The sequence below is a fragment of the Leuciscus leuciscus genome (assembly GCF_965113295.1).
Source record: "Leuciscus leuciscus genome assembly, chromosome: 19".
NCBI classification, from domain to species: domain Eukaryota; kingdom Metazoa; phylum Chordata; class Actinopteri; order Cypriniformes; family Leuciscidae; genus Leuciscus; species Leuciscus leuciscus.
Genome location: NC_138743.1, coordinates 16,101,522 through 16,127,716, shown reverse-complemented (window position 1 = coordinate 16,127,716; position 26,195 = coordinate 16,101,522). Strand labels below are relative to the sequence as shown.

General features: G+C 45.5%; 1 protein-coding gene and 1 long non-coding RNA gene across 9 annotated transcripts in view; one reads left to right on the top strand and one right to left on the bottom strand.

The window, feature by feature from the left end:
- The window catches only part of LOC309482942, a 212,103-nt gene that overhangs the window by 93,162 nt on the left and 92,746 nt on the right, over window positions 1-26,195 (bottom strand). The gene's annotated exons all lie outside the window — the stretch shown is intronic.
- The window catches only part of pum2 (pumilio RNA-binding family member 2), a 110,770-nt gene continuing 102,812 nt past the window's right edge, over window positions 18,238-26,195 (top strand). For 5 of the 8 annotated variants that reach the window (XM_082148456.1, XM_082148455.1, XM_082148452.1 and 2 more), the window contains exons 1-2: window positions 18,239-18,417; window positions 19,724-20,090. In XM_082148456.1, coding sequence (XP_082004582.1) covers window positions 19,737-20,090 — 354 coding nt within the window. In that variant the 5' untranslated portion in view covers window positions 18,239-18,417; window positions 19,724-19,736. The other 3 variants (XM_082148454.1, XM_082148451.1, XM_082148450.1) reach the window with 2 other exon arrangements.

Sequence of the window (26,195 nt, the reverse complement as noted above, 5' to 3'; positions counted from 1 at the left end):
AATCGATGCAGATTTATTTTTTACAGCCAATTTTGATCATATTTACCAGGGGGTTCAATAATTGTGGAGGGCACTGTAACTTCTAACTTTTGGGAGTTGATCAAAACAGTTCTCTTTTGGATATATAATAACAATGAGATATTCTGTAGCCTACTGATTATCAGTTTGTCGCATGTTTAGACCTTGTATGTGTGTTGCACAACATATGTTGCACTTGGCGATCACGGTGGGGATTGATATGGTAGTGGACCATGATGTTCATAGAAGAAGTGAAGGAGCAGTACCCCCCAATTATGGTGGGGTAATTCGCACTCTTGTTGAAACTGAAATCTGCAGGAAGACTCTCCAGGAGCTGGTTTGTACAAACTGATGCTGTCACCTGAAAACTGAAAAGTGCATTCCTCCATGCCAAAAGCAGACATGGGGGTGTAGCAGTAGACATGGAAGATTTTTGTCTCATCTCCTTGTTTTAACAGATTTTTTTTCACTCTCAAATTAAGTTAAGGGACTTACTTGGTAAGTTGTACATAAGCAAGATACTGTAATGTTATTATAAAATAAGGTCATGCAAGAAGTTGTCACCTTTCTAAAATAGGTTTACAGATTGTTTCAATGGGGCTTTACAGTGGTAAACAGGAAGATAATGGTCAATGAGGCAAACAGAATCCAATTCTGCTGTATTCAGTGGCAATTCTGCCATTTAGTATGATGCAGTAAGGCGATTGTTTTTTTAAATACTGTGTACGTTTTCAGTATAGATAAGAGACTAAAAATTTAATGTTTTTTTGCACAGACAAGCACAGGGATACATATCAGTAGCTCAAGGGATGTTGGTTGCCAGGCAGTCAGACTTACCAGAGCTGCATAGTGTTGGTGCACAATATCATTCTCGAAGTTGTTGCTTCTGTCAGAGTCTCTCCTGCATATAGGGCTGAACAGTGAACACCTGGGCCCGTATTCATAAAGAATCTTAATGCAAAGAGTAGCTCCTAGTGACAAAATTCTAAGAAAATTCTTAGAAATGTGGGCGTTTACTCTTAAAATTAAAGAAAAAATCCTAGTAAAGAAAAAAGTAATTCAGAAAGCATCTTAACCCTTAAAAGAGGTCTTAAGGTCAAAATTGTTAGGAGCACGGACGAGGACTTTTAAGAGGCTTAAGAGTTTCTTTAGCAGAGGAGAACATGGCAGAAAGATGAAGAGGGAGAAGAAATGTGTTGCAGACCATGAATAACAGTGAGTTAATAAGAAGCTATAGATTAGATCGTGCAGGGATCATGTTTGTGACTGATCTTATAAGACACGCTAATATCTCCGATACAGCGCATATGCCATAGCGCCAGAAATGAAAGTAATCACTACATTACGATATTTGGCAACTGGGAAAATTCCATGTTTGATACATTAAAACCAACATTAAATCCACCACTTAAATAGACATGCCAGCAATCAGCGTAAAATTAAAATTGTTCCACTCTTTCCAATCAAATACCTTATAGGAAATTAACAGCATGGTAAATAAAAAAAAAGGATTTATATACACATATATGATGTGTGTGTGTGTGTGTGTGTGTGTGTGTGTGTGAGAACGGTCAAATAGGAAAAATTACGCATGTAATTTCAAAGTGAAGGCTTAGAATAGACCCTATACTTAAAATCACTTTTTTTTTTTTTCTTCTTGGACAACCAACCAATCACAGTCTTCAAAAGATTGTGTCATACATAGCAACGGGGTCAACCCCGCCTCCTTACTAAGATGAAAGTTTTTGTCTTTTCCTTACTCAGAGTTGCTCTAAGATCGGTCCTGAATCGCTTTTAAGCTAAGACTCCTACGTAAACGTTTTTAAGCTAAATTAAGAGTTTTCTTAGAGGATTCTTAGAATCTTTATGAATACGGGCCCAGGGGCCTGTTTCAGAAAGGAGGTTAAGTGAAAACTCTGAGTATGTTAACCCTGAAATGAGGGAAACTCTGAGTTTTCTGTTTCAGAATGGGAGGTATGTTAAACCTGAGAAAGCAGAGTAAGTCAAGCCCGTTTCTGAAAGAGAGGTAACTTATACTCAGAGTCAGTTACCATGGTAACTTACTCTGTGAACCTAACCTGGTCGGGAGCAGGTTTTCTTCAGTAAACCCAGAGTTTCTTTCGGTCTCCTCCCCTTTTTTAAAGAGTAAGTGGTGTTTAAACACCTAATTCATTCTTTCAGTACATTTTTATTAATAAAATTAATATTTTATTAATAAATAAAATATTGCTATTTTTTTTTAATTATATATATTTTTCTCTATAAAAGTCTATATAACTCCTTAACTGGCAACTGAAAACACAGTAGTAGATTAGAGTTACATAATGTAGTTCTAAACAAATTCTACAGAATTAAACTGTGGCATTTACTGGAAATCACTGAACTGTGTTCATGTGTGCAACAGAAGTTCCCTTACGAGAACGTTCTCTCGTACTGCGTTGCAAACGCTGTGGGAAAACTCCTTTTCTCGAGAATATTGAAGCCTTTATTTTAAAACGCATTGCTGCAGCACAGGCGAGAGCATCAGGCTCGCGTGAGCATGCTGATAGGCTGTGCTGTGGCAACTGCACGAACCAATGGCGGATAGGCAGAGGCGCGCGAACCAATCAGGGCGCTTGGCACACTGCCAAAGTCAAGCGCGCGAAAATACACGTGACCATAGAATATAAATACAGATAAAATCCGCCATTTGACAGATTTAATCTCCTTCAGCTCGACTCACCTCGTCGCTGATCATCTCCGGATAGAAGCCGCTCGTCGTCTGAAAAGCCTTCCAGCGGAACAGCTTCGCATCTCGGCACCTGCCAGCCAAGCGTTTCCCTGTGGCATCCGACGAGTATCCTTTTTCTCTATCTAAAAGAGCAAATCGCTGTTTTCACAGCGCATAGGCGTTGCTTCAAATGCCTCCCTCTCTCTGTCTATCTTGCGGGGTTCCCCTGCATGTGTCTGACAGACACACACAGTGCGCTGCCTGTCTCGGCCCTGAGCACGCCGAGTCAGCGCTCACCAAAGGTGGCTGCCTTTTCTGCGACGGGATGCCTGTTTCTACTCTACGCTCGAGACTCGCCCTCGCTTCGTCGGTGAGTGATCCCGCCCATCTTCCGTCTTCGGCGCCCCGCGAGCCCCGTAGGAAGAAGCGACGCGAGCAGAGGCGTCCTGAATGCAGTGAGTTTAGCGAATGCACGCCGGGCCTTTCTCCACGTGCTTCGCCCACGCCCCCTTCTCCAGTTCAAATTTCTCGGAGCGACCAACGCCCCTCATCTGATGCGGCTGGACTCGTCTCTTTTGGCGGATCTGCTGAGGAAAATGATGACGCAGTTTCCGTGGCGGCATCTGAGAGCGAGGATTGGTCGGGTTCCGCGGACCCCGTCCCCCCCTCTCAGTTGGATTCTTCCGACACTCGGGTGAACATCGACGCCGAACTCTTCCGTGTCATGTCTCGCGCTGTCAACGAGCTGGGACTCGAATGGGTTTCTCCTGTTGAACCGCCCAGAAGCCGCCTCGACGAATGGTTCCTGCCGGGGCGCCATCAGGCCCCTCGTCAGCGCGCCTCCCCCTTTCTGCCTGAGGTCCACGAAGAGCTCACTAAGAGCTGGCGCGCGCCCTTTTCAGCGCGAACGCGCTCATCTGCTTCTTCGACGCTCTCCACTGTTGACGGCGCTGAAGAAAAAGGCTATATGTCTCTCCCTCCACTGGAGGAAGCGGTCGCCGCACACTTATGCCCTCCCACTGCAGGTAGTTGGAGGTCTAAGACTGTGCACCCATCTAAGCCGTGCAGGACCACATCGGCCATCGCCAGCCGCGCTTATGCTGCCGCTGGTCAAGCCGCCTCTGCACTTCACGCCATGGCGACCCTTCAAGTCTTCCAGGCTAAGCTCCTCCGCTCCATGGATGAGTCAGGCCCTGACCCAGACACCTTTAAGGACCTCAGAAGTGCAACGGATTTGGCGCTGCGGGCCACTAAGACCACTGCTCAAGCCCTGGGCCGCAACATGGCCAGCCTGGTGGTTTTAGAGCGCCACCTGTGGCTGAATTTAACTGAGATCAGGGACGCAGATAAGACCGCCTTCCTCGACTCTCCAGTTACACCATCCGGTCTCTTCGGCCCGTCTGTTAGCGGCTTCGCAGAACGCTTCACAGAGGCTCAGAAAGCTTCCAGCGCTATGAAGCACTTTCTGCCCAAACGCTCTAGCTCGGTCCAACGGCGCCCCAAGAGCACGCCGCGACCTGAGAGGGTAGTTTCACAGGTCCTCCAGCCCCGCCCAGCGGCTGAGACCAGCCAGCACCCGAAGCCTGCTAAACGGTTCCCGTTCACGAAGCGCCAGGGCCCACGGCCTAAGCTCACGCTCGATCACGAGCCCAAGAAGCCGTCCTAACCAGCTTAAAGAGGGGTCATTGTCCCGCTGCGGCCGGACCAGCCCCAAAAGTCGCTCGAGTGCTACTCGCAGCCCCCTCTTCAGTTCAGGCGGTTGGAGCAGTTTTAAATGCAGTACATGGGCCCGTCACCTGTCACGCACCCCTGCACACAAACGCTGTTTTAACAGCGACCCACAAAAAGCACAAATCGAGCAAAATTTCTCACCTACATACATGTCAGTCCGAGCCCCCGATACTGGGCGTTCCAGATATGATAATACCTCTGGCTCTGCGGGCTCTAGCTTGGCAAGCTATCCCCGGAATTTCAGATTGGGTGATGAACATCATAAAGCGCGGTTACTCGCTTCAGTTCGCCCGCAGACCACCGCGTTTTCGCGCGGTTATACAAACCACGGTAAGGAGCACATTGAGTCATGTCCTCCGCACCGAAGTGTTAAGTCTGCTGGCAAAAGGGGCCATCGAGAAGATCCCCCCTTCTCAGAGCGAGTCAGGTTTTTACAGCCGTTACTTTCTTGTTCCAAAGAAAGACGGCGGCCTGAGACCCATTTTAGATCTCAGACATCTGAACAAGGCTCTCATGTCACGGCCGTTCAGAATGCTCACGACCAAACATATCCTGGCGCAAATTCGCCCAGGCGATTGGTTTTTCTCAGTAGATCTGAAAGACGCTTACTTTCACATTCAAGTGAACCCCCACCACAGGCCATTCTTGAGATTCGCCTTCGAGGGGCAGACATACCAGTACACAGTTCTACCATTTGGACTGGCACTGGCACCTCGCACTTTCACGAAGTGCATGGATGCAGCTCTCTCCCCCCTGAGGCAGCGGGGCATGCGCATCCTAAACTACCTCGACGACTGGCTCATACTGACTCAGTCAGAGGCGGAGTCACATACTCACAGAGCCTGGCTCCTCAGCCATTTGGAAGGTCTGGGGCTCAGGGTCAATTTTTCCAAGAGTATTCTGTTGCCCAGCCAACGCATCACGTTCCTGGGAACAGTTCTCGACTCCGTACTTATGAAAGCATGGCCCACACCGGCCCGTGCTTTAACGATTCAGCAGCTCGCAGCATCGTTCTTAAAGGGCTCTCATGTACCCCTCAGAACGTTTCAGAGGATCCTTGGCCTGATGGCCTCTGCATCATCAGTACTCCAACTAGGCCTACTGCGTATGCGTCCTCTTCAGCTGTGGCTAGCACCTCTGGTGCCACCCCACGCCTGGCACTCAGGCCACTTGATTATCAAGGTGGACCAGCGCTGTGTTCAAGCCCTGGCCCCTTGGAAAGACGCCAGCTGGTACCAGCAGGGCGTAAGCATGGGGGTGGTTTCGGAGAGGAGGATGATTTCAACAGACGCTTCCAACCTGGGTTGGGGAGCTCTGTACGAGGGCAGGCCTGTCTCCGGCCTCTGGTCGAGCTCGGAGAAACGCCTACACATCAACTGCCTCGAAATGAGAGCAGTTTTTCTAGCCCTGAGAGCCTTCCTCCCATACCTGGCTGGTCACCACGTGTTGGTTCGGACGGACAATATGTCGGTGGTCTCTTACATAAATCGCCAGGGCGGCATCAGGTCTCGCAACCTGTTTGCCATAGCCTCTCAGCTCCTGCTATGGGCTCACACCAACCTGCGCTCGCTCAGGGCAGCTCACGTGCCAGGCACGATGAACATAGGAGCAGACATGCTCTCTCGGGGCAGAGTCCCCCCAGAGGAATGGTCTCTCCACCCTCAGACAGTTCTCCTGCTTTGGGAGGTCTTCGGGAAGGCAGAAGTAGATCTTTTCGCCTCAGAAGACAACTGTCACTGCCCAATCTTCTTTTCAAAGAGCAGGGATGCGTTGGCCCACGATTGGCCCAACCTTCCTCTCTATGCGTTTCCTCCGGTCTCGATGCTCCCTCAGGTCATCGAACGGATCAGGAACACGAGAAGCGCAGTTCTCTTAGTAGCTCCTCTCTGGCAAACCCAGATTTGGTTTCCAGAGCTGATGCAACTGTCTGTAACAGACCCATGGCCAATCCCAGTGAGGTGCGACCTTCTGACTCAGGCCAACGGGACAATCTGGCATCCCCGTCCCGACTTGTGGGCCCTACATGTATGGCCACTCAACGGGTACCCCAGGATCTCCCAGAAGGTGTCCTGAACACTATTAAGGAGGCTAGAGCTCCGTCTACCAGACGCCTCTATCACCTTAAATGGTCAGTGTTCTCCAGCTGGTGTTTAGCTCGAGGCCTCGACCCACACACGTGTGAAGTACCAAAAGTGCTTTCTTTTCTGCAGGAGATGTTGGACGCGGGTCGTTCCCCCTCCACTCTCAAAGTGTATGTGGCAGCCATTGCTGCTTATCACGTATTGGAAGCCGGAGCCTCCTTAGGTAAAAGCGACCTTATAGTTCGTTTCCTTAAGGGCGCCAGAAGGCTTAACCCGCCTCGGCCGCCGTCTGTACCGGCCTGGGACCTTTCTCTGGTCCTGCGGGCTCTTAAGGGGCCTCCCTTTGAACCACTTCAGTCAGCTGATCTTAAGCCCCTCTCTCTGAAAACCGCCCTGCTCCTGGCACTGGCGTCAGTGAAGAGAGTAGGGGACCTGCAGGCGCTTTCTACTAGCGCCTCCTGTCTGGAGTTTGGCCCTAATGACTCCAAGGTCATTCTTAGGCCAAGACATGGATATGTTCCTAAGGTGCTCTCAACTCCGTTCAGAGCCCAGGTTATTTCTCTGTCAGCTCTTCCCACTGAGGAGGACAGTGATTCTCTCACGCTCTGCCCTGTCAGAGCTTTGAGAATTTATCTAGAGCGTTCGGCCTCTTTCAGACAGTCTGAACAGCTCTTTGTTTGTTTCGGGGGCCGAACCAAAGGCCTTCCGGTCACTAAGCTCACGCTGTCCAGATGGATAGTTGATGCCATTGCTCTGGCTTACACCTCACTGGGCCTTTCCTGTCCCATAGGTGTTAGAGCTCACTCTACGAGAGGTGTCGCCTCTTCGTGGGCTTGGTCGAGTGGTGTTCCGATCGAGGACATTTGTGCGGCGGCCGGTTGGTCCGCTCCGTCCACATTTGTGAGATTTTACAACTTGGATGTCCCTGCTCTGCAGGCACGAGTGCTTTCTATCTAGACCCTGGCTCTGTGGATCCAGACTAGTTTTTGACTCAGACACACGGTTGTCACCTTGAGTTGTGGGTTACGTAAGACTGGCCCTTGGCCATTTCTTATGGTTTAAATTTCTGGGCCCGATGTTTCGGTCTCGTTTATCTTGGCCAATTCTGTAACTTCCCGGTACTTGGTGAGTCAGAGCGGCCACAAGATTATAGCACGGCGTTTTAAATAGCGTTCCCACAGCGTTTGCAACGCAGTACGAGAGAACGTTCTCGTAAGGGAACGTACTTGGTTACTTACGTAACCTCGGTTCCCTTAGAGATAAGGGAACGAGTACTGCGTTGCCTTGCCATGCTGTTTATCTTGTGTCAGGTGTTTTTTTCGCTTCAGTCGATTATACCTGTCAAATGGCGGATTTTATCTGTATTTATATTCTATGGTCACGTGTATTTTCGCGCGCTTGACTTTGGCAGTGTGCCAAGCGCCCTGATTGGTTCGCGCGCCTCTGCCTATCCGCCATTGGTTCGTGCAGTTGCCACAGCACAGCCTATCAGCATGCTCACGCGAGCCTGATGCTCTCGCCTGTGCTGCAGCAATGCGTTTTAAAATAAAGGCTTCAATATTCTCGAGAAAAGGAGTTTTCCCACAGCGTTTGCAACGCAGTACTCGTTCCCTTATCTCTAAGGGAACCGAGGTTACGTAAGTAACCAAGTACGTTAATGTTCTTCCACACTCTGGGTGGGGGGAGAGATAAGAATACCCGTTTATACTTAGATTTAAACTTAGATTCTATAGGCTACTCCACATAAAAATGGGAATGTGTAGATTGTTTGATGTGTAGACACATAATGTTAACATTACCTCTGTAGGCCTCTCTGTGGCAGCAGAAACTCTGTATCCCCATGTGATGAGCAGTTGGTTGAGTACACTTTATAACACTATTTGTCATAATTTCTGGTGTATTGAGTAGGCGACTTACAACTGCCTGGGGTTCTGTTGGAACAGGAGGCTCCAAAAGACAGATATTACCATCAGAATCTATTGGGACCAACAAAAATCCTAACCCAAAGTAAAATAAATGGAAATATCAAAAATAGCCTATATAAAAAATAACACATATGTAAACCTCTTACATTTTATGAAGGCCCTTGGATCTTTGGGACTGGCTTTGAAGTCCCTCCAGGAATTCCCTCAGCAAAAAATGCTGCTGCACTGCTAGACACTGGATGCTTTAGTTATTTAATATGTCACATGTTTGTAAAGTCAGGTAGCCTACACCCATGATATGCTCAAGCCTTACTTGACTGAATTATGTTTTTATATTTAATTTTCAGCTGCTGCCATGTTCTTTTAATGCCTGCCGGATTGCACCTACATGAAAATTAAAATGAGGTTGAATAACATACTGTTCTTCCAGTTTCACCTCTGATATTATAACAGTTGGGCAAGTTACTTGTATTACTAACTACAAATGACATCTTCAACAGTGTAATTAGATTAATGTAATAATGACTATCTTTAGAAATTATTGGTCTACTTATTACTAATTACTAAATCCCATATCAACCTCAACCACTTAAACAATACAAGGAGAGACAAGAAACTGCACTTTTAATGCTTTCAAATAAACAATATACAATTGCATGAATTATTCTTGAATTGACCAAAGTGTGTAGAGGGAGAAGGTTACATAAAAAATATAACTTTTAAAAATGTATGTTAAATAGCCTATACAGAATTGTTCTATAGTCTAATACAATTACATCAGATTTAACTTTAAATTACAGAAGAATTAAGAGTAATCCCTTTAATTAAATAACAGTATTTAGATTACTTGGTAATTAATTACACCCATCACTATATAACAGTAATTAAAATGTGAAGAAATATGAAGACCTCTTTTTGTCTGGTGCTGTTGCCATGGTGACTCATAATATCTGTGCTCCATTGATAATGGCTTTTTATAGTTGTGGTGCACGCGCTTAACTCAGAGTCAGTCAACTCAGAGTTGATTGAACTAACTAATTTCAGCTGTTCTGAAACCAAAAACTCAGAGTTTCCCATCTCAGGGTAAGTCAACTCAGAGTTCAAGTTTTAACTCAGAGTTGGTGAAACCTCCTTATTGAAACAGGCCCCTGTATTTACGTTGTCAGTCATATTGCTTCTCCTGATTTGTTATTGCCACAGTAGGATTGGCACCAGTGGTAAAGGCCACACCCTCTTCTGGAAAGGGTGGGGAGCAGCAGCTTATTTGCATTTAAAGAGACACATATGAGAACAGCGTGTTTTTGCAAATTGGACAAGCTATAATAAATTATGTGTGGGGTATTTTTTTAACTGAAATTTCACAGACACATTCTAGGGACACCAGATACAGATATTACATCTTGTGAAAATGGCCTTTATAGGTCTGGTGACCGTGATCCTCTCCTCCAGATACTACACGCAGACCTACGGTCAGACGGAGAGGAAGATACAGGAGTTTCGACGCTTTCTCCGAATCTTTTGCCATTGTCTCCTGGAACCAGTTTCTTGCCTGGGCCAAATACGCTAAAACTCCCTCAAGCAACGCCTGACCCCGTTTCAGTGTGTGCTCGGCTATCAGCCTCTTGCATATTCCAGATGTGGATTTCTGATTCGAGAGAGCGAGAGAGTCTGGGGCACACCATCATCTTCAGCAGGCAGTGGGCCAACAGAAGAGTCACGCCGATGCCTGGCGAACCGAAGCTCCATCCTACCAACCAGAAGGTGTGGCTCTCAACGAGGAACATCAAACTGTACCTACCCTGCAGAAAATTAAGTCCCAAAAACACATGGGCCCTAGATACTTGGTCAAGTAAACCCTGTCACATACGAACTGCAACTCCCTCACTATAGAATTCACTCCACCTTCCATGTCTCACCTCTAAAACCTCACCACCCTTCTGTTTCTTCTTCCTCCACAGAGCCTGGTCCCGTGTGGAGGAAACTTAGTTTTAGTTACGTTACTATGAATTGGGGAAACAGTATCCCATGCATTGTCCTCAGCAGCAGTAAGTGTGGTAGGTAACCCGGGAATTCCATGCATAGAAAAAATTCACATTCTATTCACAGTACATACATTGCATACTTCAATATAGTAGGAGTTGTATGGTAGTATGCCATTCTGAACACCGATTTTAGTGTTCTTGAGTTGTAATTAGCAGATGGTGGCAAATATAGTACGTCATCTGGGTATTCCATGCATACAGAAAATTTGTATACTATGCACAGTATACATACTGGATACAGAAATATAATAATAGTATGATAGTATAATGCCAATTTGAACACAACCAATATTAATAAATGTTAACTTTCCCCAAATATGCCAAAGGCAATAGTGTCAAGGAACCCAAACTCCTTCAGATGACAGAAATGGAAGAGTGACTTTGGGGGGGAAAAACAGTCATCCTCTAGTGATGGTACAACAATATGTAATGTAGGGATTTATTTTGTGAAAATGACATGCTGACTTTAGGAAAAATTATCCCTTACGTCAAGGCATTTTTTAGATTCATTTCTGAAAGTCAATTTAATGTTTGTTGAAAAAATATATCGTTTTAACATGCACTTTAATGATACCTGGGGCCTGTTTCAATAAGGAGGTTCAACCAACTCTGAGTTAAAACTTGAACTCTGAGTTGATTTACCCTGAGATGTGAAACTCTGAGTTCTCTTACGAGAGGTCTCTCGTACTGCGTAAGATATCTTACGCTAGGGGAAAATCCTTTTTCCGCGAGATATTGAAGCCAAAATTTATCCTTAATTTTGTAATAATGCAAAACGCGTTGCGGCAGCATGCAGACATAGGCGAGACAGCTCGCGCGCCTATTGGCTGCTCTGCGGCAACTGCAGCAGCCTATCGGGCGAGGCGTGGCGTGACGCCAGACCCAATCAGGGCACTTCGCGCCCGCTGCGTCACGTCCCGCCGAAATGGGCGTGGTCTAGGCCTATAAATACCGCTCGCAGGCAGCTATTATCTGATTTTTCATCCTTCAAGCGAAGCACACGCATCGCTGGAGCCGGAGAAGAAGCCGCGCCGTCTGAGAGAGAGCACCTTCAGCGGGATGAGTCACTGAAGTCGCTGGCCGCGCCGCCTTCCTGCCTTCCTGCTGCGCTTTCCGGCGCTTATATCCTTTCCTTATTACACTGTACTTTTGTGTGAGCTAGCGTCTTTTTAAAGATGCCTTCCTGCGGCTCGTGCAGAGCCACACTCAGCGACGGGGACCGCCACGTGGTTTGCGTTTCCTGCCTGGGTGAGGAACATGCAGTTCTCGCGCTCGCTGACGGCGGCTGCCCTCACTGCGAGCTGATGGCAATGGCGACTCTGAGGACTCGCCTAGCCTTCTTCACCGAGACTGCTCCCCCGCCCGCCGCGGCGTCGCGCCGTAGAAAGCGCCGTGCCCAGCGGGCGCCGGAACCCTCCCTCAGCCGCCAAAGCTCGCCGGTTCGCCCGCTTGCTTCCCCGGCTTCGTCAGCCTCGCTTCCTGACGGACAGCGGCCGCCGTCTGCCGCCGCTTCCGTTGACATCGTGGATGAGGAAGCCCTGCTGGGAGAGGATGATTCCTGCTCTATCCTGGCGTCAGGCAGTGAGGATTGGGCGGGCTCTGAGGACCCCACGCCCCCTGCCCGCACGTCGTCAGGCAAGAGAGCGTCCATCGAGACGGAGCTCATGCGAGTACTCGCACAGGCCGCGGCGAGCCTCGGCCTCGAGTGGTCTTCGCCTGAGCAGCCCGCTCACAACCGGCTGGATGGATTTTTCCTGCCTGGGGAGCGCGCTTCGCCTGCGTCCAGACCGGCGCCTTTTCTTCCTGAGTTACACGAAGAAGTCGCCAAGTCCTGGAACGCCCCCTATTCGGCTAGAGTGCGTCCTGCTGTTTCTTTGGCATTCTCCGCTGTTGACGATGCCAAGAACAAAGGATACCTTTCGCTGCCGCCGGTCGAAGAGGCGATAGCGGCCCACTTATGCCCGCCCTCCGCTGGACGGTGTGCTAAGTCGGCCCTACCCTCTAAAGCTTGCCGCACGACGTCAAGCCTGCTCCGCCGCGCTTTCTCCGCCGCCGGGCAAGCTGCGTCAGCGCTGCACACCATGGCAACGCTTCAGATCTTCCAGGCCGATCTCCTCCGTAAGCTGGATGAGGAAGGACCTGACGCGATCTGCGTGCCGGACTTAAGGAGTGCCACGGACCTCGCTCTCCGTGCTACTAAGTCTGCAGCGCAAGCCATTGGACGGAATATGGCCTCTCTCACCGTGACTGAGAGACATCTTTGGCTGACGCTCTCGGAAATGGCCGAGTCTGAGTGCACCGCGTTCCTCGACGCCCCGCTTTCCGCCAGAGGCCTCTTTGGATCCTCCGTCAAGGATTTCGCGGAGAGATTCGCAGAGGTACAGAAAGCGTCACAGGCTATGAAGCACTTCCTCCCGAAGCGCTCCAGCTCTGCAGCAGGCCGTGCGAAACCGTCTGCTCAGAGCTCACAGCCACAGCCACCGTCCACTGCCTCCACTTCACAGCGCCGCCAGGCCCGAAGCGCGAGACCGCGCTCCCGCTCATCCGGTCGCCGCCCCGCTGTACGTGGCTCGCGACCTAGGATTACGGTGAAGCCCGAGGCCCCGAAGTCGTCCTAGCACAGCTAGGAAAACGACGGTGTTTAAGTCCCGCTGCGGCCAGACTCACACCAAAGCTATTCGCTCGTCCAGTTCCAGCAAATGTGACTGTTCCAGTGTTTTCTGCAGCCAACAAGTCGGTTCTGTCACCCGCTTGCCTGCACACAAATGCCGTTTTCACGGCTACCCAGATAAATCCCCAAAAGAGTGTATTTTCTGGTGTCCCGGCCACGGCCGATGGTGTTTCATGTGTAGTAAGAATGCCCACTGCCCAGTGCCCATCCCTACACACAAGCACAGCCTGTCACACAGGGCTCGCGCACATAAAACCGACTCAGATCGGTTGCGCTTCAAACATGGTGAATGTGCCCACTACCCAGTGCCCACTAACACCGCGTTATGCATGTCTCACGGTTTCTGTAAAAACGAAACCAACGTGCACTCGATGCTTTCGAAAGTGGTGTCCGTCTTTTTTCGGTACCAGGAAGTATCTGCTGTATAGCCCTCCTTCGCTCTGGACTTGAGAGAGGGGCTCTATGGCCCCTTTGCTCAATAGTTTCGCCACTTCGGCTCGAAGTAAATGTGCTACTTCTGTTTTTACCGTGGTCTCGACGCGCGCCACATAGCGGCGAGGGCGTCGGCGAAACTGCAGCGAATGGGGAGCGCTGCTCGAGGGCAGACCGTTCTTCGGCCAGTGGTCGGAACGGGAGAAGCTCCTGCACATAAACTGCCTCGAAATGCTGGCAGTAGACAACGCGCTGACGCGTTTTTGTCCCCAGATAAAAGGACGCCACGTCTTGGTCCGTTCGGACAACATGTCTGTGGTGTCCTACATAAATCGCCAGGGCGGCCTCAGGTCCAAGAACCTGTACAGGCTGGCAGAACGCCTCCTGGTATGGGCTCAGTGCAACCTGCGCTCGCTCAGAGCAGCGCACGTGCCAGGGCTCCTGAATATAGGACCGGACAGACTGTCCAGGAACAATGTTCCGGCAGGCGAGTGGTCTCTACACCCACAGACAGTCCAACTGCTGTGGAAGAAATTCGGCAGAGCGGAAGTAGACCTGTTTGCGTCTCAAGAAAACGCTCACTGTCAGGAATTTTTCTCCAAGAGCAGGAGCGCGCTGGCCCATGTGTGGCCCCGCCGCCCGCTCTATGCTTTTCCCCCCGTCTCTCTCCTGCCTCAGGTGATAGAACGGATCAGGGAAGAAGGATGCTCAGTACTGCTGGTGGCACCGTTCTGGAAAAACCAACCTTGGTTCCCAGTCGTGATGCAGTTAGCAAGTACTGCCCCGTGGCCAGTACCAGTGAGGAGAGACCTCCTCTCACAGGCCCACGGTTCGATCTGGCATCCTCACCCGGAACTATGGTCCCTTCATGTCTGGGCCATCAACGGGTACATGTTGGACTCCCTAAAGGAGTATTAAACACGATCACGCAGGCTAGAGCTCCGTCTACGAGACGACTCTATTCCTCGAAATGGTCAGTGTTTTCGGGCTGGTGCACAGCCCGTGGTGTGTCACCCACAGACTGTGGTGTGGCGGAGGTGCTTTCCTTCCTACAAGAGCTGTTGGATGGGGGCAGGGCCCCCTCCACGCTCAAAGTTTATGTGGCGGCTATAGCAGCGTTCTCAGAAACAACGCTTGGTCAGTCAATAGGAAGGAACGATTTAGTCATCCGCTTCCTTAGAGGGGCTAAGAGACTGAATCCTCCCAGACCTCCCTCAGTCCCCGTATGGGACCTTTCTACGGTTCTGGAAGCCATGAAAGGTGCGCCATTTGAGCCTTTACAGTCAATCGATTTGAAACACCTGTCTTTCAAGACTGTGTTTCTGCTGGCTCTCGCTTCAGTGAAGCGCATAGGGGACCTACACGCGCTCTCTGTGAGCGCGGCGTGCATGGAGTTTGGGCCTAATGACTCAAAAGTTATACTCAAACCTAAGCACGGTTATGTTCCAAAATCCCTCAACACACCGTTTAGGGCGCAGGTTATCTCCCTGTCAGCCCTACCGGTCCCTGATGAGGAAAGAGACGCGAGCCTCCTTTGCCCAGCCAGGGCATTACGAGCTTATGTGTCTCGCTCGTCTGGTTTCAGACAGACGGAGCAGCTCTTTGTTTCGTTTAGCGGACGTTCTAAGGGACTAGCCGCGTCGAAACAGAGCCTATCCAGATGGATAGTTGATGCTATAGCGCTGGCATACGCCTCCAAGGGCATGCAGTGCCCGTTGGGTGTCAGAGCGCACTCCACGAGAGGCATGGCCTCTTCGTGGGCCTGGTCAAGTGGGATTGCCTTGCAAGACATTTGTATGGCGGCAGGCTGGGCCTCCCCGTCTACATTTATAAGGTTTTATAACCTAGAGGTTCCCGCCCTGCAGGCCAGGCTGCTGTCGGTCTAAGTTTACCAGTATTGTCTGACCTGATGCGATCAGCTCAGAATGCTGCGTCTACTGAGCACAGCTCAATGTTCGACAGTAAAAAAGTAGCAGCACGAGATGTGCCTGGGCAAACTGTGTAAGACCCACATTCCCCCATCAGTTCAGGCCGTACCCCGCCCTGTCTGTATGATGAAATTCGCGTCTCAGCGACGCTGCCATATGTGGAAGAGTGCGGCTTCGCCCCTCCCTCTTCCCGGACTCCCTGTGAGTTCCCTGAGTGATTGTGCACTATATGTACCCCGGGTTTTCACCTTTGGGTCTTTGGTGTCAGATCTCAGCATGCACGGCGTTTTGCATTGGGTCCCCTAGCGTAAGATATCTTACGCAGTACGAGAGACCTCTCGTAAGAGAACGTACTCGGTTACTAACGTAACCTCGGTTCTCTCTAGAAGAGGGAACGAGTACTGCGTATCTTGCCGTGCATGCACACATTCTGGTTGCTTCGATGATGAAAAACCAGATAATAGCTGCCTGCGAGCGGTATTTATAGGCCTAGACCACGCCCATTTCGGCGGGACGTGACGCAGCGGGCGCGAAGTGCCCTGATTGGGTCTGGCGTCACGCCAGGCCTCGCTCGATAGGCTGCTGCAGTTGCCGCAGAGCAGCCAATAGGCGCGCGAGCTGTCTTGCCTATGTCTGCATGCTGCCGCAACGCGTTTTGCATTATTACAAAATTAAGGATAATTTTTGGCTTCAATATCTCGCGGAAAAAGGATTTTCCCCTAGCGTAAGATATCTTACGCAGTACTCGTTCCCTCTTCTAGAGAGAACCGAGGTTACGTTAGTAACCGATTACGTTTTCGGTTTCAGAACATCTGAATTGAGTTAATTTAATCTACTCTAAGTAGGTTGACTCTGAGTTAAGCACGTGCACCATGACTATGAAAAGCCATGATCAATGGAGCTCAGAAATTACGATTCACCATGGCAACAGCACCCGACAAAAAGACGTCTGCATACTTCAGAGTCAATATACAAGTATAATTCTCAATCACTGTTATATTATCAGGTGAAAACTGACGGGAAGGTAAGTTATTGAACTAATACTCTTTTTCATGGTATCCCACAGGCAAAAAAAAAGAAAGAAAAAAAGAACGTGACAGCAACTAAAAATGAACATTAAAACCATAATTCAGTCAGTTAAATCATGGCTATAGGCTACATGACTTTACAAACATTTGACATATTAAATAAATATAATTCATTGTATATTTCAATATGCCGCACATGTTTCCATTTTGTATGATGCTCTTTTCACATAATTAAAATGTTCTCTAATCCAACCTGTTACATTTTTTAATTAGGCTAATGAAATTAACAGTTGACTTCTACTCCACCAACAGAGGCTGGACCTGCACCACCACTGATAGATTAGAGGAGATATACAATACTGGAAGAATATTAAAATCCAACAGGAAAATAATTACTGTTGCTTTTGTATTTGTAGTAAATAAAAATGACCAAATAAATTGTGAATAATTTGTGTTCATTTAACAGCTTTGGTGGTTACGGCATATATCTCTACCTTTCCATCTGGCATCCTCCCATTCCATACAGTAATCTGGTCCATTTTCGGAAGGTGCGATGATGGGATTATGTGTGTCATCAATACATTCAACCACACTTGAAATCATAAAGGAAATTCTAATTATTAGGTTACTTCCAGAGGTCACAGCAAGATGTTATCAAGTGAACATAATTTATCAGATTAGCCTCATTTAAACTGATTTCTACACCACTGACCTGCAATCCTGTGAATCTCCTCTTTGATGGCTCTCACAGGTTTGTGTCCAGGAAACAACACAAAAACTCTCAGAAAGAGTGTGAGAACGAGGCACACTTTCCTTCCTGCTCTGATACAGTGGCCTAACTAATGTGCTCTGCATCTCTGATGTTATATAGAAAAATGTGCAGTAAATGAATGTACTGCACTGCAAAAAATGCTTTTCTTACTTAGCCTTTTTGTCTTGTTGTTTCCAGTCAAAATATCTAAACATTCTTAAATCAAGATGCATTTACAACATAAGAAAAACTCTGGGTTTATCTCAGAAAACCTGCTCCCGACCAGGTTAGGTTCTGAGTTTCCCTCATTTCAAGGTTAACATACTCAGAGTTTTCACTTAAGTTCCTTTCTGAAACAGGTCCCTGAACATGAGCACACCCTCATATTTACATTAAAAAAAAAATGGCTTGCGTGAAGACCAGTGAATATAATTGTGATCTACTGACATGTTGGTGCGCAAGTAGGATGGATGTGCACTGTGTGTGTGTGTGTGTGTGTGTGTGTGTGTGTGTATGTGTGTGTACAGGTTTAGCTATACTTGTGAGGGCCAAACTCACTTATAATGAAATACTATGACAACCAACTAGTGAGGACATTTTTCTGGTCCTAAAATGCTTGTAAATCTGTCAAAACATGTTTTTGTTTAAATCTAGTGTTTTGCACATATTTCTGTGATGGGTAGGGTTGGGTTAGATGATAGAAAATATCATTAACCTAATATAAAATCAATGGAAGTCTATGCAATGTCCTCACTGATATTGTGTGTGTGTGTGTGTGTGTGTGTGTGTGTGTGTGTGTGTGTGTGTGTGTGTGTGTGTGTGTTGTGTGTGTGTGTGTGTGTGTGTGTGTGTGTGTGTGTGTGTGTGTGAGAGAGAGAGAGAGAGAGAGAGAGAGAGAGAGAGAGAGAGAGAGAGAGAGAGAGAGAGAGAGTGTATGCACAGGGGAGGAGGGCACCAATCCTCCCAAACTCCTATACAAGCGCCTCCAACACCTAATCATTAAAACACACACACCACATCTCCACGGAAACTAAACTTACACTCAACACCGCGTCCATCACAACCTTGAAGCATCGGGCTTGAACATCAATACACCGCGCGTGAGTATCTTTGAGCAGATGTGATGGATATATCGGACCGCGAATGTCAATTGTTGCCCCTTTTGTTTAGGGGCTCAAGCAGGGGGCCGTGTTGTGAGTCTATCAGGGAGAAGACACGGGAGTTTATTCATGAATTGTCATGAAATGGCCTAGCTGTTGGGTTCATAACCGTGACGAATACGTTTAGAGATCAATAATTGTTTGTTACTGGTGTTTATTGGATTCATTGGTTGTAAAATTAACTTTTAGAGGTGAGAGGCCTGTGTTGTTTTATCAACAAAGCGGCTCGCGCACTAGCAGAGAAACAAGCACATTGAAGTCAGGCTTGTCATGTTATTTTACCGTGCAGCTGATTTCGCTATTCCCTTTCATAGCCTTTTATCAATTCAAAGACGCTATTTAAATAGACATGTTTAAATATAAATACATTAGACTTAAAACAAGCCCTCTCGTGCTGACTGTTAGCGACGTGCTAGCTGGCGAAGTCATGGGCCCTGTGATGCTAACAAACAACAGACAACCTCGATCAAATAAAAATATTGCTGAGACTAAATGTTTCAGTCTCAGAATATCACTGCAAAATCCTTACAAAGCAAAAGAAACCGCACCAGTGTTTAATTTTACATCTAGCACAATGGCAAAATGTACCGCCGTCTATTATTAGTGTGTTAGCCGTTAGCATCCTGCTATTCCCGTTCACTCAAAACATTCACATAGAAACGCGTGATTTCAGGTCTTTATTTAAACGCATTTACTGTAATATATATATTTTAAATGCTGCTTTTTAAAAAACTGAGTAAACAAGGTTTAGTTAGTGGCCACATTTATTAAAACTTGAGGACAATATGGTGCGGCTTTGTTCTCCTGACAGTTTATTTTGTTTTATTTGATTGTAGCTGCTATAGCTTTGTTATTATGTGTGTGTTTACACAGTATACACTCAGTGGTGGAAGTGGCCAAGATTCACTGGGGGACCCTAGTTGGGGACAGATTTTATATTTTTAAACCATAGATTTAGAAAATCACACTATATTTAATCTATATGTAATTTATGATATTTGGATAGTATTTGGAGGTTTTTATGTGGATAAAAGATGGAAATCTTCTACATTTTGAACTCCGCACCCCCCTTCATGGACTCAGTCCCCTCAAAATAAAATATTCTTAATTAGTTTTGTTTCACCGTGTTTCTGTATTTCAAATAGTTCAAAATAATACATTTATCATTAATCTGGGCTAATCTAATGCCATGGAGGTAAAATCACTTTTTAAATGGCATTAAACTTCCCTGCCCCTTTTTCTGAAGGTTTTTCCGTGGAATGAGCATTCCATGCAGCATCTTAGGTATGAATGACGTGGCCTGGCAGGAGACGCGAGGTGGGATGCTGCACACAAATGGTGCGCCAGAGACCGGAGTGGTCCGAGTCCATGCGGGGGGTTCTCTGGCCACAGTAGGAGGTGCTGGGCAGGGACCTGGAGGAGCTCACCCTCTGCCAGGTATGGACCGGGTGGCCAACCCCAACCCCGGCACCCCTCAGCCTCCTCTGAGCGGTCGTTCCCAAGATGATGCCACTGTGGGCTATTTCTTTCAAAGGCAGCCTGGGGAGCAGTTGGGTGGCTGCACTGCAGGCAAACACCGCTGGCCCACTGGTGATGGAAACCATGTTGACCAGGTATGAATGAATCATACATTTGCAGAGTGACAATCTCTTTTTCGATACTTTCTAAGTTGAGGATGGCTAGAGCTCAAACGTGAGGGAATGTGAACATGGACAAAAAGACATAGGGCTTTCTAATTAAACACCAACATACTAAAAATATTCAACTGGTCTCAGGTGGCTGTTTGAAGGATTTTGTTTTCACCTGTAAATTTATAAATATAGCATTACAAAAAAGAATCAATGCAGATGCGATTGGTCAATCAACCAATTTCTGTGGTCAAATATTTTTGTAAAATAACCACTAAACGGCTGATTTTCTAATTAAATTTGATAGTTTTGTTTTACACATGACTTTGTTCTCTCTTTAAAAAAAAAATTTAGTAAGTAAACCATTTAATACATAACCTCACTTTTGTCAGGGTTTGTTTTGTGATGGTAATGCTTGACTGTATTTTAAATCTTCTAGTAATACTCCTTTTGATTTAAGGCTATGTTCAGACTGCCAGCGGAAATCAGATTTTCTTTTCTTTTGCATATCCAGATGGGTTTTTGAAATTCTGGACAGCAAAAAAACATCACTGTTTTTCAAATCTGATTCATAAAATGTGATTCCAATTAGATTTTTACAAATGTGTCTTAGTCTGGATGCTCTGGCTGCTCAAAGCTGATTTCAAATAGTCTTTGTGTCCCTCTTAACACAACATACAACGATAACATCAAAATGTTATGTCAGAAGTATTCATGCAGTATTCAAACGGTATGTCCAAAGGTTTCGGCCACGACTGCAGCACAGAACATTACAATATATACCCGTCTCCGCCGTCGCTGAGTTTTTCTTGTGCAACTGAGGAGTTCTTCTCCGGGACTCAACAGGGCGCTTATTTGGAGAACGAGATGATGTACCTGAGCAATTCCATGCAAATGTCAACATTACCATAATTTTTTGTTTTGTTTTTACAACAAACCTATTTAGGTCTGTATTTTACTGCTGTAATAGAAATTTTAAGAAAATCACCATGTTTATCCACCTCATGAGGTGTGCACTGATAGTAAAATTACATTTGTTTCATTTTTTTCAAAAGAGAGATCAAAGGCCACCTATTTTTTATTTTATTTGTCTACAGTAAGCATTTTGTAGAAAGATGGAGACCTGTCTGAAAAAATTATATTCTGTTTTAACAGCGATGATTTATAAGGACAAGATCTATGGAGTCAGAATGCTTCAGTGCTGCATCACGTCCATAACGTTTTAAATTTAAGTTATATCATATAATAATAATAATTAATACAATTAACCAGTATCTTTCTGCACAAAGCCAAATTATGTCCATTCTTATTATGATTAACAAATCATCTCCCTTCTTTGCTCTGAACAACCATAATAATGTGTTACGGATGTGACCGTTACAGACATTTTGTATTAAATCCTATGCCTAGCCATAGCTATGACTGGCACGTATGTATACCTATTGCAGATGACTGATACTGTGGCCTACTGTGATCTGTTTCAGTCTTACCGTATCATAACATTTTAGAAATGAATTGATTATAATAAAAACATTTTTGAAATTACATTCTAGTATCAACGAGAACATCGTGGAGATTTAACCTACAGATGTTCTTGCAGTATTTGAATAGCCTAAATGAGAACGAGAGATAAATTGGGAGAGCTTACCTGCATGTTTTTGGATTGTGTATGATAAACATTTAATATATAGCTGCAGAAGGTGTATCTCAGCGTAGTTTATGTTAACGGGTGGAAAAATATTTAGATTGTCATTTGCTTTTCAACAGGCACAGGCGTACTGCAGGACAAATAGCCAAAACTATGTTTAAATGTCAGATAATGCTCATTTCAGGGACGCACCAATAGGTATTTTTTTTTAGCTGAGACCGATTTTAACAAACCATTATTGGCTGATTCCAATACCGATATTTGTCTCTTAATCTCTTATTTGAGCTTTTGTGATTAAAATAGATTAGCATTTTGATTGTTTTAAATGAACAAAGTTCACAAACGCGTGCATTAAGGTATAGGCTACTAGCTAGTTTATTGCTGCATCAAATAATTTCTATTGAACATTGGTTGGATGATGGATCCATTTAACAGGTCAACATAAATACAACAGAACAAAGATCCATATGAAATAAAGTGCTTTTCAGGTACAGAAATAACCAAATGTAAAATATTTTCTTCATTGTATAAATAAAATATACATTAATCCTTATTAAAGTTACAAAAGTTATTTAGTCAGGAGTATGAGTGATTATTATGGTTTTGTTTTTGGGACTTTTGTTGTTTGATTAACATTAAAACAGACAGCTATCAGGCTGCTGTCACTTTAAAGGGGACATAAGTTTATGTGCTATAATCGGGTCCCCGGTGCATCTACCAACCCAGAAAACGTGAAAAGTGACAACCCAGTAACTTTGTTTTGGTAAGCCTTTCTCTGCAGCCATTTAAAAAAATAAGCCGATCAGATTTTGCTCCCCTTCTGATGTAGGAAGGGGATCTTATTATAATATTACCGCCCATTAATCTGCACGTTTCCACCCACGACACCACCATTTGGTTTTCGCAAGCGACACAAGTGTAACCAGTTCTAAAGCAAAGGCAAAAGTTCAAGCAAAGCATGCAAACTGTTCTGTTGTTGGACATAAATGTATCCACTAACCATTCAGAAACGTCCAGGTGCGTCTAAAAGCAGCAGCTCATTTGCATTTAAATGGACACACGTTTTTGCTAACACCCAAAAAGGGGTAAATTTGACAAGCTATAATAAATGATCTGGGGGGTATTTTGAGCTGAAATTTCAGACACATTCTGGAGAAACCATAAATTTATATTACATCTTGTGAAAAGGGGCATATTATGTCACCTTTAAAGGGATAGTTCACCCAAAAATTTTAATTGGCCCATGATTTACTCACCCTGAAGCCATCCTAGGTGTATATGGCATTCTTCTTTCAGACAAATACAATCGGAGTTATCTAAAAAAAAATATCCTTGCTCTTCCAAGCTTTATAATGTGAGTCAATGGGTATATTTTTTTTCATTTATAAACGTGCTCGACTCGCCTCTAGCGGGTTAATAAAGGCCTTCTGAAGTGAAGCACTGCGTTCGTGTAAGTAAAATATCTGTATTTTACTAAAATAACTAGCTTCCGGCAGACGGCCGTACGCAAGTCGACTTACGCCAAAAGAGTAACACTTGACGATGTATGACAGAAGATGTAGGAGTAGCGTAAGCTTTGACACCTCTCGCGGTTCAAACAAACAGGACTGGGCAAACGCATTCGTCATTAGGAACTAACCATTAGTTCAAAGGTTACTCGACTTGCGTACGGTCGTCTGCCGGAAGCTAGTTACTTTAGTCGATAAAGTTTTAAAGCTGCCGTCGGCAAGTCTGGCAGATTGGGTCGATTAGCCAAAATTTTGAATGTTTACAACTCTCATGCCCCTCCCCACTACCAGCGAGCACCCTCCCATCGAGGTCGTGCTCGTCAGTGCGTCACTGTGCGTGTGTACCTGATTTTCTGTGAACGCGTCCGTCTCTTCAGCATCTATCAACACCATGGACTCGGAGGTAGGCAGCCCTGGCTAATCTATCCATAGATAGCAATAACCGAGGAATTGGAAGCTTGTTAGTAGATTTTCTCTCCGCCATCACGCTTCATGCAATCTCCAGGCGAACTTCAGGCGTGGCGTGTGCATGTGATATTAACGTGCGCGAGTGAGGGGGGATCTGTGGCGTGTGCACGACCTGTGATTGACAGTCAGATCTCACACCCCCCTGCGCTGATTGGACCTGATGAAGCGGGAGCGCTGGATTTTTGCAAAACAAATAACACGCTCCAGGTGGAGTTAGAAGCTCGGGTTTTTTTCTAAAACCACCTTATTTATGTTGTTCTGTCGGATTATAGTGTCGATTACACTGAATATGATCAAAAAAATGTTGCCGACGGCAGCTTTAAATATGGATATTTTTCGTACATGAACGAATTGCTTCACTTCAGAAGGCCTTTATTAACCCGCCAGAGCCGTGTTGAGCACGTTTATAATGGATGAATGCGCTTTGATGGACTTCCAAAAAAATACACCCATTGACTCCCATTATAAAGCTTGAAAGGATATTTTTAATATAACTCCTATTGCTTTCGTCTGAAAGAGGAATGTCATATGCACCTAGGATGGCTTCAGGGTGAGTAAATCATGGGCTAATTTTCATTTTTGGGTGAACTATCCCTTTAAGAGCTGTACGGATCCAATATACTAGTACACCGGGCCTAAACTTAACACTCGCCAAGCACCAAATCTGAGTAAAAATCGGTGTTGGCGAGTATATGAAATGGTGTCACTCGCCAGATGGCCAGTAACATTTTTGAATTCTAACATTGCATGAACAAACGAATGACGCTCAGGACAGTTGACAGGCCAGTGCTGCATCGACACGAAAGTTTAAAGGGATAGTTAACTTTGAAATTTATTTTTTGGTATGTTTTAGCTTACCTCAAGGGCATCCAAGATGTAGGTGTCTTTTTTTCCGCAGTAGTTTAAATTTTGATATTTTTAGGTCAAACCGTTCTTGTCTGTCAGTCATATAATGCAGGTCGATGGTCACTGTCTCAAAGAGCATGCACAGAGTCCAAATTAAAACAATTCCCCGTCGTCCAAATTAAACAATTCCCCATCGTAAGTACACATTGATGGCCTAAGACACGAAACGAGCGGTTTGTGTGAGAAAACGAACAGTATTTATATCGTTTTTACCTCTTATACACAGCCATGTCCGAATGATCTGATCTGACGTGTACGCAGACTGGTGCATAGATATATACACTAGATATACGGCGGTGGAATTGTTTTAATTTGGACTCTGTGCATGCTCTTTGAGACAGTGACCATCGACCTGCATTATATGACTGACAGACAAGAACGGTTTGACCTAAAAATATCAAAATTGAAACTACTGCGGAAAAAAAGACACCTACATCTTGGATGCCCTTGAGGTAAGCTAAAACATACCAAAAAATAATTTCAAAGTGAACTATCCCTTTAAGCCTTGACGAAGATGTGAAAGGGAGCTCGTTCTGTTACTCGTGTAATAAAAAAAAAGTTTGGTGCGCGCACACATCCGAAACGCGCCGTCTGAGACTTGGTTTTCTGGGACCGTGCAAATACTAAACTGAGCTCTATTTTACATCTTCTACTTGAGTGCACAAATTAAGTAAAAAAAAATTGGAGTATCCTAGTAAACAGTCGATAATGTCTAAGGTAAACGAAACCGGTTAAAGGGATAGTTCACTTTGAAATAAAATTTTGGTATGTTTTAGCTTACCTCAAGGGCATCCAAGATGTAGGTGTCTTTTTTTCCGCAGTAGTTTCAATTTTGATATTTTTAGGTCAAACCGTTCTTGTCTGTCAGTCATATAATGCAGGTCGATGGTCACTTGTCTCAAACAGCATGCACAGAGTCCAAATTAAAACAATTCCCCGTCGTCCAAATTAAACAATTCCCCATCGTAAGTACACATTGATGGCCTAAGACACGAAACGAGCGGTTTGTGTGAGTAATTTGGACGACGGGGAATTGTTTTAATTTGGACTCTGTGCATGCTGTTTGAGACAAGTGACCATCGACCTGCATTATATGACTGACAGACAAGAACGGTTTGACCTAAAAATATCAAAATTGAAACTACTGCGGAAAAAAAGACACCTACATCTTGGATGCCCTTGAGGTAAGCTAAAACATACCAAAATTTAATTTCAAAGTGAACTATCCCTTTAAGAAAGTAAACTTGTGTACAGTATCAGTATATTAGATCCGTGCATTCACTCTTAAAGTGACAGTGGCCTAATATTATTGCTGATGTGTGTTTTTAATGTTAATCAAACAACAAAGGACAAAGAAAAAATCACTCACTGCTCTTGACTGAATAACTTTTTTAACTTGTTTAATTTACACAGTGAATAGTATTATTTTACATGTGCTTGCCTTATTAATTTTCTGTACTTGAAAACTACTGCCAGACCAACCTGAATAGCACTGTTTATTTCATTTTTAGCTTTGTTGTATTAATTTGCGCTTTTGCTTGTAATTTGATTATTTGTTAT